This window comes from Myotis davidii, unplaced genomic scaffold, assembly GCF_000327345.1.
Source record: "Myotis davidii unplaced genomic scaffold, ASM32734v1 scaffold509, whole genome shotgun sequence".
Taxonomy (NCBI): domain Eukaryota; kingdom Metazoa; phylum Chordata; class Mammalia; order Chiroptera; family Vespertilionidae; genus Myotis; species Myotis davidii.
Genome location: NW_006382996.1, coordinates 563,044 through 577,059, shown reverse-complemented (window position 1 = coordinate 577,059; position 14,016 = coordinate 563,044). Strand labels below are relative to the sequence as shown.

The following is a 14,016-nucleotide window of genomic DNA, read 5'->3' as shown; positions in this document are numbered from 1 at the left end:
TTACTTGGACCTCTGCCTCATCTTTCTTCTTTTGCGCTTCAGCCTGAAAAGCAGACACAAGAATACACTCCTTGCCCTCAAGCCCACAAGCCCCCCGCCCAATCTTATGTGCACACAACACAGGGCGGGGAGACGATCAAGCACTATGTTCTCTGTCTTTTGTGTTCAATCCCTGGCTCTGACAAGTCAGCGCTCACAACGTTTTTCACCGACGATTATTTTAGATTTCTAAACCAAACGTCCCTCCCAAGTTTTGAGCAAGGCATGCACCACCCCATTCCCTCCTCTGGGGCCGGCAAAGTCTCAACATACCTGCGCATTCTCTTCTTCCTCCACTGGCCACCGATTATAACCAGAGGCAAGGAATAATAATAAAAAAAGGTCATTAGTTTAGTTTTTGAGAGGTTTAGATGGGGATGTGGAGAGCATTTTTTGGAATCAGGCATGTCCTCGACCAAATATGAGGGCTTAGTCGCAGTAAACACATCAATCATTTGGCCTCCTAACCCCCACACCCGAAGTAAACTCCGAATTCCACACGCGCTCCTTCCTCACCGCAGTTACCCAAACACCTCCTCTGCTTCTACCCACACCGTCCGTCCTCTCCCCGCCGCTCGGACACCCTGGAGAGCCCGCGGCCCGGGAGCCATGGCGGACTTTCCTCGCCTGGTCTCCACCCCCCTCTCCCAGTCCCTGCCTCCGCTTACTACCCGGGAGTGCTTACCTTGGCTCTCATGGCGCAGAGGCTTCTACGGGCAAAGAGAGAAAGGTTACAGTTAGTTTGCTGTGATGATGGCAAGCGCAGAGACCAGATGTAAACGGATTGTACGCGGAATCCACACACGGGCCACACAAACACCCACCTGAGAAGATGGCGCTAAGGCCGAGAGAGCGCTGCGCGCCCGCCTACCGCTATTTAAGGGCGCACTCGTGTCGTCACTTCCGCTGCTTAGCCCGCCCTCCGGGGGAGTAACAATGGCTTCCGGCCCCTTTCAGGTACCTCATAAGCGCTTTTGTCCTCTTGGGAAGCGGAGTATTTAGAATTTGAGTTGCAGAATCCCCCGCCCCGTTTTGTTGTGAGGACATGGTTAGTTAAGCGTGAGCACCCGTTTCCAGAATGAGACCTAGAGGTGCTGGCGAGCAAAGGAGAGCGACTTCCTCCTTCTCTCGTTGTTTCATGGGAGTTGCAGTCCTGACGACCTCCTCCATTTTATTATAAATAGGTGCGTACTTTATAAAAATGCCTCATTTGTGTACTGGTTTGCCTGATTTTTAAACGAAATGGCTGCAGGGAGACTCTCAGAACCTCCCCCGAAGGTCCCAGGGTTCCAGAACATGGGAGAATGTAAAGTTGCGTTGTCAAGAAAGCTGTCCTATTGCCCCAAAGCGGCCACTGTTTTAGATGAACTTTTCCCTAGCCAACCGCGGTCTTCCCCAGGTGCCTGCGGCCGGATGTCATTAGGTTCCTGGCCGCGGTGCATCTCGTGCAGAAAGCACTTCAGTGATGCCACCAACGGGAGGGGAGGGTGGCTCTCTTCTCTGGGCAAGGACGGTACTTGGTTTTAAGGTAAAGAACTGCCGGTCTCGGGGCGTAGACAGGTGAGGGCACCCGGTAAACAGATTTGGACAGTTACAAAGGATGGAAAAAAGTCCTTAAGCAGACTTGGCCTAATTTACTTTGATACTGCAAGGCTTTTATTTTTTGTTAATTCTCACCTGAGGATATTCTTTCCATTGATTTTTGAGAGTATTAGGTGGGGAGGGGTGAGGGAGAAACGTCAGTGTGAGAGAGACACATCCATTGATTGCCTCCTGCTCTCCCCGACAGGGTGGGATATCAAACCTGTAACCCAGGCAACACACTTTGGACCAGAAATCCAACGGGCCACACTCTTCGGGATGCGGGGAGATGCTCTAACCACTGCGCACACTGGTCAGGGCTTACAAGGTTTATTATAATCCCTTTTTAAAAAAAATATATTTTATTGATTTTTTACAGAGAGGGAGAGAGATAGCCAGAAACATCAATGAGAGAGAAACATTGATCAGCTGCCTCCTGCACATCCCCCACTGGGGAAGTGCCTGCAACCCAGGTACATGCCCTTGACCAGAATCGAACCCGGGACCTTTCAGTCCGCAGGCCGACGCTCTGTCCATTGAGCCAAACCGGTTTCGGCTAATCCCTTTTTTGATGGTTTCTCTTTGCAACTTGTGCATTAACATATCACCCTTTTAGCTCTATTAAAACAAGGTTTTTAAGACTTGGGACCCTTGTTCTAATTGTTTAAGTAGTTCCAGTATTTTCATCATCCCAATATAGTTTTTGTAAACAAAAATTCCATCAAAATTACTTCATTATCAAATAGCAAATCCACCAGGATTTCACCTGTTGACTGCCTAGCCTATAAACTCCTATGAAGAGCTCCATGTTTTGTTCACTGTAGTATCTCCACGTCAGCATTCCTGACATGTAAGATACTCAAATCTAATTATTCATTTTAGACTGACCCTGACAACTTTTGTAACACTGAAGGCATTTTTCCTGGCTTATTAATCAAGACAAACACCTGTAGAGTTTTATTTTTTTCAGTACACATTAAAATGTGCTAGTCCTGAACAAAGTGTCAGCAGCAAGGCTGATGGTTTTACTTTAAGATTAAGATTAAATCAAGCTCCCATAGGAAGTTTACTGTCTTAATTCAGAGAATTCAGGATTTATGTCTTTGGGTTGAGGAAGTATTGTTTTAGAAAGTTAGTATGTAGCAACACAGAAACAGCTCCAAATGGTCACCACTTCAACTAACACTCCCCCCTCCACCAAATAAGAGCAGCAAAGGCACATGATTATGAGCAAATCCACATTTATTTCAACGCCATGTCGTTTTCAATTTAAAAACCTCCTAAGTTAGCGGGAGCCCTAGTTCCCTGGGACAGCATGCCAGAGGTACTGAATAAAATTCATCACCTTTCTCTCCAAACCCCTAGCAATTCATCCAATTCAAGTCCACACAGCGTAGAAAGCCAGGAGTTGTCTCTTCAGTCAGTCTGCTCCTCTGGTTCCTGGTCTTTCTTTCAAGGGAGGGAGGTCAAAATGTTTCAAATGGGGAACAAAACTGCAGTTGAGCTTTCAGCTCAGGTTTGTACGATGGAGCAAGGGAAGAGCCCACTGACTCCAAAGTAATGGACCCGTTAAAATTAATTCCTCCTTTACAGTTCTTTTTTGGGGGGTGGGGGGCGGTGGTGTCCTACAGAAGAAAAATGACTATAAAGATTTACAAATGAGGATCCGTTTCATAGATGAGAATCCCTTGGTAAGTGCAGGCTCCAGCTCCTAAAAAAAAGGAGGGGCCTGACCAGATAGCCTGGATCAGAAAAGGAACCTACCACATGTGAATAAAATAATCTGAAGAACAGCTCCTCTCTACTTTGAGGCCAGATAAAATACTTATGGAGAGTGGGAAAAGAGGAAAAAGCCCCAACAGAAGAGAAAATGCTGAATCAGAGTGTATAAAAATTTCAGCTCAATCTTTAATGGTGGTAGCTCCTTTAGCCTCCTCCCTGTTTTGTTGTAGGGCCATACCTTTACCAAGCAGACAGTAGTAGAAAAAGGCTAGAAAGAGGGGCTTGAAGACGATGGATTTTGATTCCTGATTTTATTGTTCAATTTCTCTTTTCTAGTTAAAGTAGTCTTCGGTGGCTGGGAAGCCTGGCCTCCCAAGACCAGAGTCAGTTGGAGCTGGTTCTTGTTGGAAGGGGTTGGGTTGGGGGACTGGGATGGGGGCAGGGAGACCCCTGATCTGCTGGCGGTCCTGGGTGGAGAAGACGAACTGCACCTCACAGAGCCTGGGGTGTGGTGGGAAGGGGATGAGGCAGGAACGGCTGACTGGGGAGATGGGACCCACCTCAGTCCCCAGCTTCATTCTCCTCTAATGTTTCCCCACTGGTGGCATTCTCTGCAGTCTTGGAGGCCTATATTCATGGAAAGAAGATGGAAACATGTAAATTTCCTTGGGGTAGTGTTTGGGGGACCAAGGACAAAAATGTCCTGATTCTCTAGGTCAGGCCTGAGAAGGGGGGGAATAAGGATATATAAAAATCTATGCCCCACCACAACCCAGCAAGGTGGAATAAAAAGCGATGAGGTTCATGCCAAAGAGGGATAACAACACACCTTCTTTTTTTTCTTTTTCTGGGTTTTCCGACTTGCAGAACTCTGGAGGAGGGCCTGGGAAAAAAGGAAGAAGGAAAACAAATTTTGAGGACTTTGGAGAAAACAGTCTTACTTTCAACACTGTACCTGTTTTTCAGGACTTTGCTGACATTTAGTCCTCACTTTCAGGACAGGTTCCATGTGCTCAACCACTTTCCAGCCCACACTAACCTTTAGCTCTGCATCCTGGACCTCCTTGTCAGACTTGTAAAGGTCAGGCTCAAAGGGACCACTGGTTATCCGCATGGGGCCATTGGGCATCAGCAGAACTGTAAATTTAAACTGGGCAACAAATTCGCCTATGGGAGAGAGAAGTGTTTTGATAAAATGTTCCCTTGTTCTGTCCTTTTCTCTATAAGCTATAGAGAAAAAGAAGGGAACCATATAACCAGTTCCAAAGTGAAACTCCTTTTAGAACTTACCCTCCTTCTCATAGAGAACATTAAATGGCTGCAGCAGTTCATGTTTGGCGCATTCCACCACACCCATCCGGGCCTTCTTCTCATCTTCAAATGCTCTGGGTAGGGGAAGACAAACTCAGGTATCCTAAACTCCCTCTCAAGTCTCATCATTTTTGCTCATGCTTTTAAATAGATCCTACCCTCAGGCAGAAATCGTGCTTAGGATTGCTCTTTTATATTCCCTTCAATGAGGGAGATAGGGAGCATAAGAGAACCCTTGCATGCAGGCTGGAGCTACAAGTCCAGGCAGGAGGGGAGGGGAAGGCAGGGAGGAGTGGAGGAGGGAATAGTATTCCTGGGTGTGTGGTCTATGAGTCACACTAGTTCCAAGCCCTGGCCTTGTGAAGTGCAGTATACCTTAAAGTAAACGGCATGGCATCAAAACGCCTCTCAACCTCACTGAAGAAGGCACGTGAAGTTTTCATTTTCAGGCCATATTGTTTAGAAGGATCTCGTTTATAAATGGTGGTTCTCTGTCCTGCGTCCTTGGCCTAAAAGAGTAAGTTAGGTCACATTTGTTCAGGTGCTCCTGGAACAAAACTTCAGTTACCCCTCTTTGCTAGCTCTGGAAACACTCCTCACCTTGCCCTCTCCTGAGCTGACGAGAACATCCACAGCATATACTTCATGTACCTCAAATTCAGCTTTCTCGTGGTCCTTCCTGAAAGGAATAAAAAGGGAACAGCCATAAGTAGTTCCTGGAGTTTGGAGTTAGGCTGGAAGTACAGAAGAAAACATTCATGACTAGTCTTGTATGGTGGAAGGTAAAGGGTGGGATTGGCACCTACTTCTGCTGGTCTGTGGGATTCTGGATAATGGTTTTCTCTCCATCGATGACATGCTGCTTCAATTGGTGTGACAGCATACCTGTGGAGAGGACAAAGTTATGGTACCAACCATCCAGAATCCCAAAAGGTTTCCAAATCCACCCACGTGAATAGTTTGATGAGGCGGGCAATGAGAGCAAAGCACCTGGCTAGAAACTAAGGGTACTGAGGTTTTTGGCTTAGACTGTGCTAGAGCCAGGATGGATTCTCAAGGAAAGAAAACAGCCTTAATTATGCTAAATCACTGACACTTTACCCTCAACCCTGTTATCTGAGGTCTCACCTTCTATTGGCGTGCAATTAAATGAATGGGCCACTTTGTTCCAGGCTTCGGTCACTTGTGTGTTCTAGAAGTACAAGATCAAATACAAGGTGAGATACCAGGTGTGAATAAGAAGCATCAAGAACTGAGAGTACATCAAGTACAAGGGATTCTCACTGGTGTTTCATGTCATAGCCCTATCAATCCCTACAATCTAAACATACCTTACACTTGCATCTCCTTTTACAAAGAGCTTTCACAAAGATGCGTCTAATTCAGTGATGGCGAACCTTTTGAGCTCAGCGTGTCGGCATTTTGAAAAACCCTAACTTAACTCTGGTGCCGTGTCACATATAGAAATTTTTTGATATTTGCAACCATAGTAAAACAAAGACTTATATTTTTGATATTGATTTTATATATTTAAATGCCATTTAACAAAGAAAAATCAACCAAAAAAATGAGTTCGCGTGTCACCTCTGACACGCATGTCATAGGTTCGCCATCACTGGTCTAATTAAACAATTCTGGAAGGTGAACAGGGCAGATCTATACCCCAATCTAGAAGATAAGGAAACTGAGGCTCAGAAAGGTTAAGTGATTTCCTCAGGACTAAACCAGTTAACAGAAAGAACCTGGTACAAACCCAGGCTTTATGACAGTAAGTTTTGTTTATTCCATTATACCTGACATTCGAAACTGTTGAGAAGGGACAGCAAACTCTTTCTTTGTTAATCCTCACCCGAGGATATTTTTCCATTGATTTTTAGAGAGTAGAAGGGAGGGGGGAGGAGGGTGAGGGGAATAGAGAGAGAAACATTGATATGAGAGAGACATAGCGATTGGTTGCCTTCTGTAAGCCCAGACCAAGGCCAGGGATTGAGTCTGCAACCTAGGTACACATCCTTGACCAGAATCAAACCTGGAACCCTTAGGTCTGCAGGCCGACCCTCTATCCACTGAGCCAAACTGACTAAGGCATTGAACAGCAAACTCTTATTTTCCCCTTCTTACCTCTCAAAGATGATCTGAACCTCACCTAAGCTACAGTTCTTAGACAAAAAAGAAAAGTGAACAACTAATCCCAGCTAATATTAAACCACTAGAGGCCCGGTGCATGAAATTCATGCACTCGGGGCAGGGGGTCCCTCAGCCTGGCCTGTGCCCTCTCGCAGTCCAGGAGCCCTTGGGGGATGTCCGACTGCCAGCTTAGGCCCACTCCCAAGCCAGCAGTCAGACATCCTTAGTGCAGCCACGGAGGTGGGAGAGGCTCCCACCACTGCCACTGTGCTTGCTAGTCATGAGTCCATCTCAGGGCTTCTGGCTGAGTGACACTCCCCCTGTGGGAGTGCACTGACTACCAGGGGGAAGCTCCTGTGTTAAGCTTCTGCCCCCTGATGGTCAGTGTGCATCATAGCAATCGGTCATTCCACCATTCAGTTGATTTGCCTTTTAGCCTTTTATTATATAGGATGTACTAGGTACTGTGATAATAATTTTACACATGGATCATCTCAATTGTTAACAACCCTATAAAGAATAAGGCTGGATTTTATTTTTCCCATTTTACAGATGAGGAAATTTAAATTCAAAGTTATTTTTAAAGAGGTGGCAATAGGGCGAGAACTCAGAAAGTCTGGTGTCATAGCTAGACAGCACTACCTTCCAGCGAAGATACACATAGTTAAGTATATAAATAAAAATAATAAATGTGAAAAAAAATAATGATAAATGTGTTAAATAATAGTTAACACAAGTGTTTACTATGTGCTGGGCATTTTTCAAAGAGCTTTTTAACAGCTCTGTGAAGTAGGTACCATTATAAGAAAACAGGTTTAAGTAAAAATTATGCAATTAAGTAGAAATGAGGAAGAAGTACAAATTGATTAAAAGCATGAAGAACAAGACAGTACAAAAAGGGAGTAAGAAAAAAGACAATACTTTTAAATATTGAACAAATCTCTGGAAAGTTAAGTGTTAGAAAAATGTCTTCACTCATAGTCAAACACACTAAATTGTATTAATTCATGAAAAGTTTATGATACCTGGGCTTCCCAATATTGTCATGCAAGGTACAGAACTAACTTTTGGTCTCCCTTTGTCACCAGTTTACCAGCACTATTACGGTTTTATTTATAACCTTTAAAAATATATCTCTGTGTTATTATATGCTATCTACCTCAAATTATTTTCAGGGAAACAACGCACACCAAAAATACAAAAAAGGAAAGATCACATATGGGGATATATATAAGCTCCATATATCCCCATACAGCGAGCACGAAAGTGTCCATGGTAGGCAGTCAGGGTCTGCTGTTGACTATGAAGCTATTTAGCTCCTGCCTCATCTCTTACCTTACAGAAATCCCATCCCAAAAGGTAGCTAATTTTAAAAATATAATACCATGTTATTGATTTCAGAGAGGACGGGAAAGGGAGAAAGAGACAGAAACATCAATGATGAGAGAGAATCATGGATTGATTGGCTGCCTCCTGCACTCCCCACATTGAGGATCTAGTCTGCAACCTAGATATATGCCCTGACCCGGAATCACACTGTGACTTCCTGGTTCATAGGTTAAGGCTCAATTACTGAGCCAGGAAGCTCATTCTAAAAAGCTATGTGGCTGAAACTGGTTTGGCTCAGTGGATAGAGCGTCGGCCTGCGGATTGAAAGGTCCTAGGTTCAATTCCGGTCAAGGGCATGTACCTGGGTTGCGGGCACATCCCCAGTAGGAGATGTGCAGGAGGCAGGTGATTGATGTTTCTAACTATCTCTCGCCCTTCCTCTCTGTAAAAAATCAATAAAATATATTTTAAAAAAATAAAAATAAAAAGCTATGTGTTTTATCAGAGGGCTGTGGGAGAAGTTGGCAGTCCAGCACAGAACAGTTGCAGATACCTAGTGCACCTTTGGCTCTATTAAGCTTGGAGTTGGACTCAACAGCTTACCTGGTTTCCAGGTTTGACCAGGCGTAGGGCAGCTTCTGCACAAAGGTGAGCTGCCTTAATGACATCTGCTTTCCTCCCTGTCACTTGGGTCCCCTGTAGATAGGGAAATATAGCTTACCTGGTTTCCAGGTTTGACCAGGCGTAGGGCAGCTTCTGCACAAAGGTGAGCTGCCTTAATGACATCTGCTTTCCTCCCTGTCACTTGGGTCCCCTGTAGATAGGGAAATATAATCAGTGTTTTCCTGGAAAGCTCTTAGTTGGTTATTCCGTTAATATCTGTGTGGCCATTATGCAAGTCCAGCCAATGAGGAGAGAAAATATCCCCCCTTTCCTTTTATTTCTCTACTAGAGGCCCAGTGCACAGATTTGTGCACCAGTGGGGTCCCTCGGCCTGGCCTGGCCTGCAGGGATGGGCTGAAACCGGCAGTCTGACATCCCCCAGGGGTCCCAGAATGCCAGAGGCCACTCTGCAAAGTTGCTGTTGTTCAGCAGCTCCTGCATTGTGTCTGCCCCCTGGTGGTCAGTGCATGTCATAGCTACTGGCCAGTCAGCTGGTCACTTAGGCTTTTATATATAGTCTCTGTACTTACCTGGTAGTAGAGCAGTGGTTCCCAATGTAGGCACACGCCCCACAGGGGGAGCAATTTAATTTTTAAGGGGGGCAATTTGAGAATGAGTTATTAACAGTGAATATTTTGCATTTTTTATGGTTCTAGGGACCTCATATACAGTGTATAAATAGATATTATGACATATTTATGTATTTTTCTTGGGGGTGGGGGGCACCAGGATTTTAGATACTGAGGTGGAGCATGGCCAAAAAAGGTTGGGAACCACTGTAGTAGAGGGTGGGGATAAGAAGCAAGCAGTAGTACACCCTCCCCCATTCCCCACAGGCTGCACAGAGTTCAAAGCAAACCACCTACCTGAGCTACACCAACCACAAAAGTGTGAGCCACATTAGCGATGAAGCCATCCACATGGACCCCAAGGTCACTGAAAAGAAAGAGCAGAGTACAGCATTAGCAACTGGGGCTATATAAGTGCTTAGGAAAAAGACAAGTGCTTTAAATTGATTTAAACTTACATTTTTACCAAGTCACCTTCCTTGAGAATATAGTCCTGGTCGCTCTTCAAAGGGGAGAAGTGACACACACAGTTATTTACTGAAATACTGGTGGGAAAGGCAATACCTGTAAAGAGAGAATCATCTGCCTTACTTACTGCCTTGCTCTCTTAGAGCCCTGATGCCTCAGAAAAATGGAAGGATCTTCTTTGGGGTCTTGCCTAAGTTTAATCAGTTTGGACTGGGTAGGACACTGCTTATAACCCACTTGCCATTCCAAATTTCCAATATCTCAACCAGAGGTGGGGTGAGAGTTGCATCATTATGACAGACAGGACCGACTAAGGGTCAGATGTGGGAAATTAGTGGGGGATTGATATTTTACCTTTCTTCATTTCTTTTTCTTTCTTGAAAATTTTCCCTGTCTCTTCCATAATCATGGCATCACCTTTCTCACACAGGCTCAGCACCGACACACCTGAGCAGGATGCTTCCACCAAAGACCGAAGTACCCCTGGGGACAGAATCCCACCATGTCAGTCCTGGATGTGTTGTCTAAGTTACAATCCAAGCAATACCTAGAAGTTGGATCCATAGTTTCTAATATTTCCTAGTGGCATTGCCCTAAGACTGAAAGAGGGAAGGTGTTTTGCCTTTTATTTTATTTTTTGTCTTGCCTTTTATAATGTACCTACCTTTTATCTCTAAGTTTCTACCTTCCTATCCTAAAATGAAGACATTAACATTCCCTTCCCTTCCCAATATGACAACTGGGTATACACAATCTCTCTCCTTAGGCAAGGCAGACTTTCCAACGATGACCCCTGTGGTGTGGTAGGGCACCATTATGAAATTCAAGGGGATCCTCACCAAAGTATCCCACATACATGCAAAGCAGACTAGAAGAAATTTATGGGAGTCAGGAACAACAGAAAAGTAGGCACAGAACTGCTGACTCAAAGCTGATGCATTGTGAAATGCTACCTTCTCCCTTCAGACGCCCCAATTAGGTGTTACTAATTCAATTTATGTAGACTTATTTCCGCAAAAACAAGTGTATAAGCCAGGGGACTTGATCTAAGGTCCCTGGGCCTCGGCAGGCTCATGGCTCACAGTTTTGGGCAGACTGCAAAGAGGTATGTGACCTAAAAGAGTTTCAAACTGGTAACTGATCACAGTGCCTCAGAAGTGCAAGAGGGGGAAAAGTTTTTCTGATTCAAACCACGAATATTATGTACAAAAACGGGGGTAGTGCACTAAATGTCCATTACGTTACAAAGCATCTCCCTGGTCCATCCTGAACTTGACTGTTGTGATGATCTAAGTTCTGGTGATTCTTTGGAGCCTGAAACTCAGGTTCTCCAACATCGGACCAGAGGCGCCCTAAGTACCAACCCCTACTGTCAACACCATTCAAACGCCCAAAGACAAGCTCTCTGTCCCTTCCGACCGGGTTTTGAATGGGAAAGGTGAAATTGTAAGTGGAGGAAATAGAAAGTGAGACGTCTGCCTACCGTGGCAGGCAGCTGCCGAGAAAGTCGGAGCAGTCCTAATAAGGATGACTTCTGCGATCTAAAAGCAGTCCCCCCCTTCCCAGCACATCCACAAGTCTGCCTGGCCGGGGTGGTCCAGCCCGGGAGCAATCTCAGCTGACGGCTAACTAGGCTGTCTGCACAAACTGCAGGCAGGAATGAGCAACTTCAAGAAAAGCCAGCTCCCTCTCCAAGAGAGGGCGAGGACTCCCAGGGTGCCCTCCAACTGCCCCCGGGCGGGCCCGGGCGCAGCAGGGGGTTCCCCCAAGGGAAGGAGTTGAAGTAAGGAACCAAAGACTCCGGCCAAGCACGTGGGAGGGGAGCTGGTGCTAGGGACGGGCTCGGAGGAAGGCACCCGGCGGTCTGCACCGGGACCCGGCGACACGTGCCGGCGCCAGGTTGGCTCCCGACTCTGGGGGAGCCCGGACCACACAGAGGGGCTCTTCCGTCGCCAACAGCTGGCGCTTCCTTTCCCAGATGGCCTCGCCGCTGCCAGCACTACAGGAGGCAGGGATCCGGACCCAAGGGTGAGCGGAGGCGCGCCCGCCCAGCCTCCTTAGCAACGGCCGAGGGTCCGCGCCGCCGGGGATCCTCCTCCGAGCCCTTGCTCGTCGCTGGCCGCACCTCCGGACTGCAGCCCAGGCCTGGACGCTCGGGTCCCCGGCGCGACAGTCCTCCTACCACGCTGCCCCCAGCGGACCGGCGTGGGGCCCTCAGCGGCTCACTCCGCACGACCCCACCGCTCCAGCCCCTCCGGGCCAGCCCAGTGCCGTCCCCCTTGCCTCCCTCAGCCTAGATCCCTGGACTCCGGAGGCCGTACTCACGGTTGGCGATGTCGCCCCCCATCTTATACTTGGTCACGACCAGGTCCTCGGCGATAGTTTGCTCCTGCTGCTCGTCCTCGCCCGACATCTTCCCGCCGCCACCACCACTGCAGCCTGGTTCCCTTGAGCCGCCGCCTGGGTCTCCCTCCCTAGCCACAAGCTGTGGCCAGAGCCCCTTGGATTCGCGAGGAGAGCGCGAGCAAAAGCGCGAGCAAGCAAGGGAGCGGGCGGGCGAGAGCGAGAAGGGGCGAACGCGCGGGCTGCGGCGCAGGGCACGCTGGGACAACGAGTTCTTTCCGCAGCCAACCTCTAGCCGAACCCCTGGACTCCTGAACTACTACTCCCTGCCTGCCTTTCGCGCCTCTACGCCAGGCCCTGGGGCCTTGCCCTACGAGGGCCTCGCACGCTGCAATCGCCGGGCACGCTGGGAAGGGTCAGGCTCCGGCGGGAAGGCGGAGCCGTTTGGGGGTTTAAGCAGCGTGGTCGGTCGCTCCCGGGAAGTCCGTACCTACCAGGAGCCTGGAGCTGGAACCTTTAATGGAGTGGGGCGGGCTGAGAAGGGGCGGAGCCACGGGGGGAGAGGATTTGGAGGCGGAGAGGCAGGGTGGAGCCCCGATGATTGGGGGTGACTACACTCAGGGTAGAGGCTGGGCGCGCCCTTCCCCGGATACCTGGAGCATCCGGCGCGACCTGCCCTGCCGGTGCCTTCGTCCTGCGACGCCGGGAGGATCGGGAGGGGCAGAGGGGTGTGGAAGGAGACCAGGGGTAGGGAGTGACTGGACCGCGACTCTGAAGACACCATCCATTCACAGCCTCCGGGTCTAGAGGCCGGACTCCCACTGAAGATGGCACTGCTGTTCCTGCAACAGGGTTGATGGCGCCTAAGCGAAGTGCTCGGGAGGCTTTTTTACGGGAGGAAGTTCTCAGCCCTGGAGCGTCCAGGATAGAGCGTCGGCCTGGATTCCGGTTAAGGTCACAGGCCCGGTTGCGGGCTCCATCCCCAGTAGGGGGCGTGCAGGAGGCAGCCGATCTGATTCTCATCATTGATGTTTCTATCCCTCTCCCTTCCTCTTTCTGAAATCAATAAAAATATGCTTAAAAAGATTAAGTACTCGCCCTAACCGGTTTGGCTCTGGATGGAGCGTCGGCCTGCGGACTGAAAGGTCCCAGGTTCGATTCCGGTCAAATGCCTGTGCCTTGGTTGCGGGCACATGCCCAGTGGAAGGTGTGCAGGAGGCAGCTCTGATCGATGTTTCTAACTTTCTATCCCTCTCCCTTCCTCTCTGTAAAAAAATATTTTTTTTAAAAAATAAGTACTCAAACATGGAAGTTTCAGCATTTCACCTCTTGAGGGAGTATATCTATAGGGCTTTTTCTAACTTCCCCAAACTTTTTCATTCCCAGTTGATTGCCTGTAGATGCCTCATTAAACCTTTAAATGAAAAGGACCGTGCTATGGTTCGCTCCTTTTAAATTTTTTAAAAAATACTTTTTAAAGAATATATATATTTTTTTATTGATTTCAGAGAAGAAGGGAGAGAGAAACACCACCACAGTGAGAGGGAATCCTTGATGGGCTGCCTCCTGCACGCCCCAGGGATCCCGCAACCGGCTGCAACCGCGCATGTGCCCTGAGAGGGGAATCCAACGGTGACCTCCCGGTTCAAAGGTCAATGCTCAACCAGTGAGGCATGCTGGCCCAGCTTTTTAAATTTTTTATTTTCAGAGGATGTTTATTAAAGCTGGGGACAGTGAAACAAGGAAGGGCCTAAGATAGAAGCAACAGAAAAGAGACTAGGTGGGGAAATGAGCCTAGGCTGGGCTGCTTTGGCTCACTAAGAAGTCAGAGAAAAGGGGGCCTGAGGACTGGGGTGAGGGGGTT

General features: G+C 47.9%; 1 protein-coding gene and 1 long non-coding RNA gene across 3 annotated transcripts; both read right to left on the bottom strand.

The window, feature by feature from the left end:
• LOC102759848 lies at positions 1–1,125 on the bottom strand. Its single transcript, XR_436416.2, has 3 exons — positions 725–1,125; positions 313–335; positions 1–43 (listed from the first exon to the last, which is right to left on the bottom strand). It is a non-coding gene; the product is annotated as an uncharacterized LOC102759848 (long non-coding RNA).
• Positions 1,126–2,844: 1,719 nt separating this feature from the next.
• On the bottom strand, positions 2,845–12,444 carry PA2G4 (proliferation-associated 2G4). 2 transcript variants are annotated; one of them, XM_015557444.1, is made up of 14 exons: positions 12,135–12,444; positions 10,164–10,292; positions 9,800–9,905; positions 9,639–9,708; positions 8,831–8,923; positions 5,782–5,845; positions 5,460–5,538; positions 5,254–5,332; positions 5,029–5,162; positions 4,633–4,727; positions 4,382–4,509; positions 4,172–4,225; positions 3,903–3,969; positions 2,845–3,069 (listed from the first exon to the last, which is right to left on the bottom strand). In XM_015557444.1, the coding sequence occupies exons 1-13, from the start codon at positions 12,220–12,222 to the stop codon at positions 3,904–3,906; spliced, it is 1,185 nt and encodes a 394-aa protein (XP_015412930.1). In that variant the 5' UTR covers positions 12,223–12,444; the 3' UTR covers positions 2,845–3,069; position 3,903. The 2 variants fall into 2 exon arrangements, with proteins under 2 accessions (XP_015412930.1, XP_006777912.1); XM_006777849.2 differs by having other exon boundaries at positions 2,845–3,969; positions 12,135–12,435.
• Positions 12,445–14,016: the final 1,572 nt, after the last annotated feature.

Coding starts and splice junctions, on each gene's coding strand:
- PA2G4 (XM_015557444.1), bottom strand. CDS start 12,222: ATGTCGGGCGAGGACGAGCAGCAGGAGCAAACTATCGCCGAGGACCTG. Junction 10,293..12,134: donor GGGGGGCGACATCGCCAACC/GTGAGTACGGCC, acceptor TTCTGTCCCCAG/GGGTACTTCGGTCTTTGGTG. Junction 3,970..4,171: donor AGAAAAAGAAAAAAAAGAAG/GTGTGTTGTTAT, acceptor CCATGAATATAG/GCCTCCAAGACTGCAGAGAA.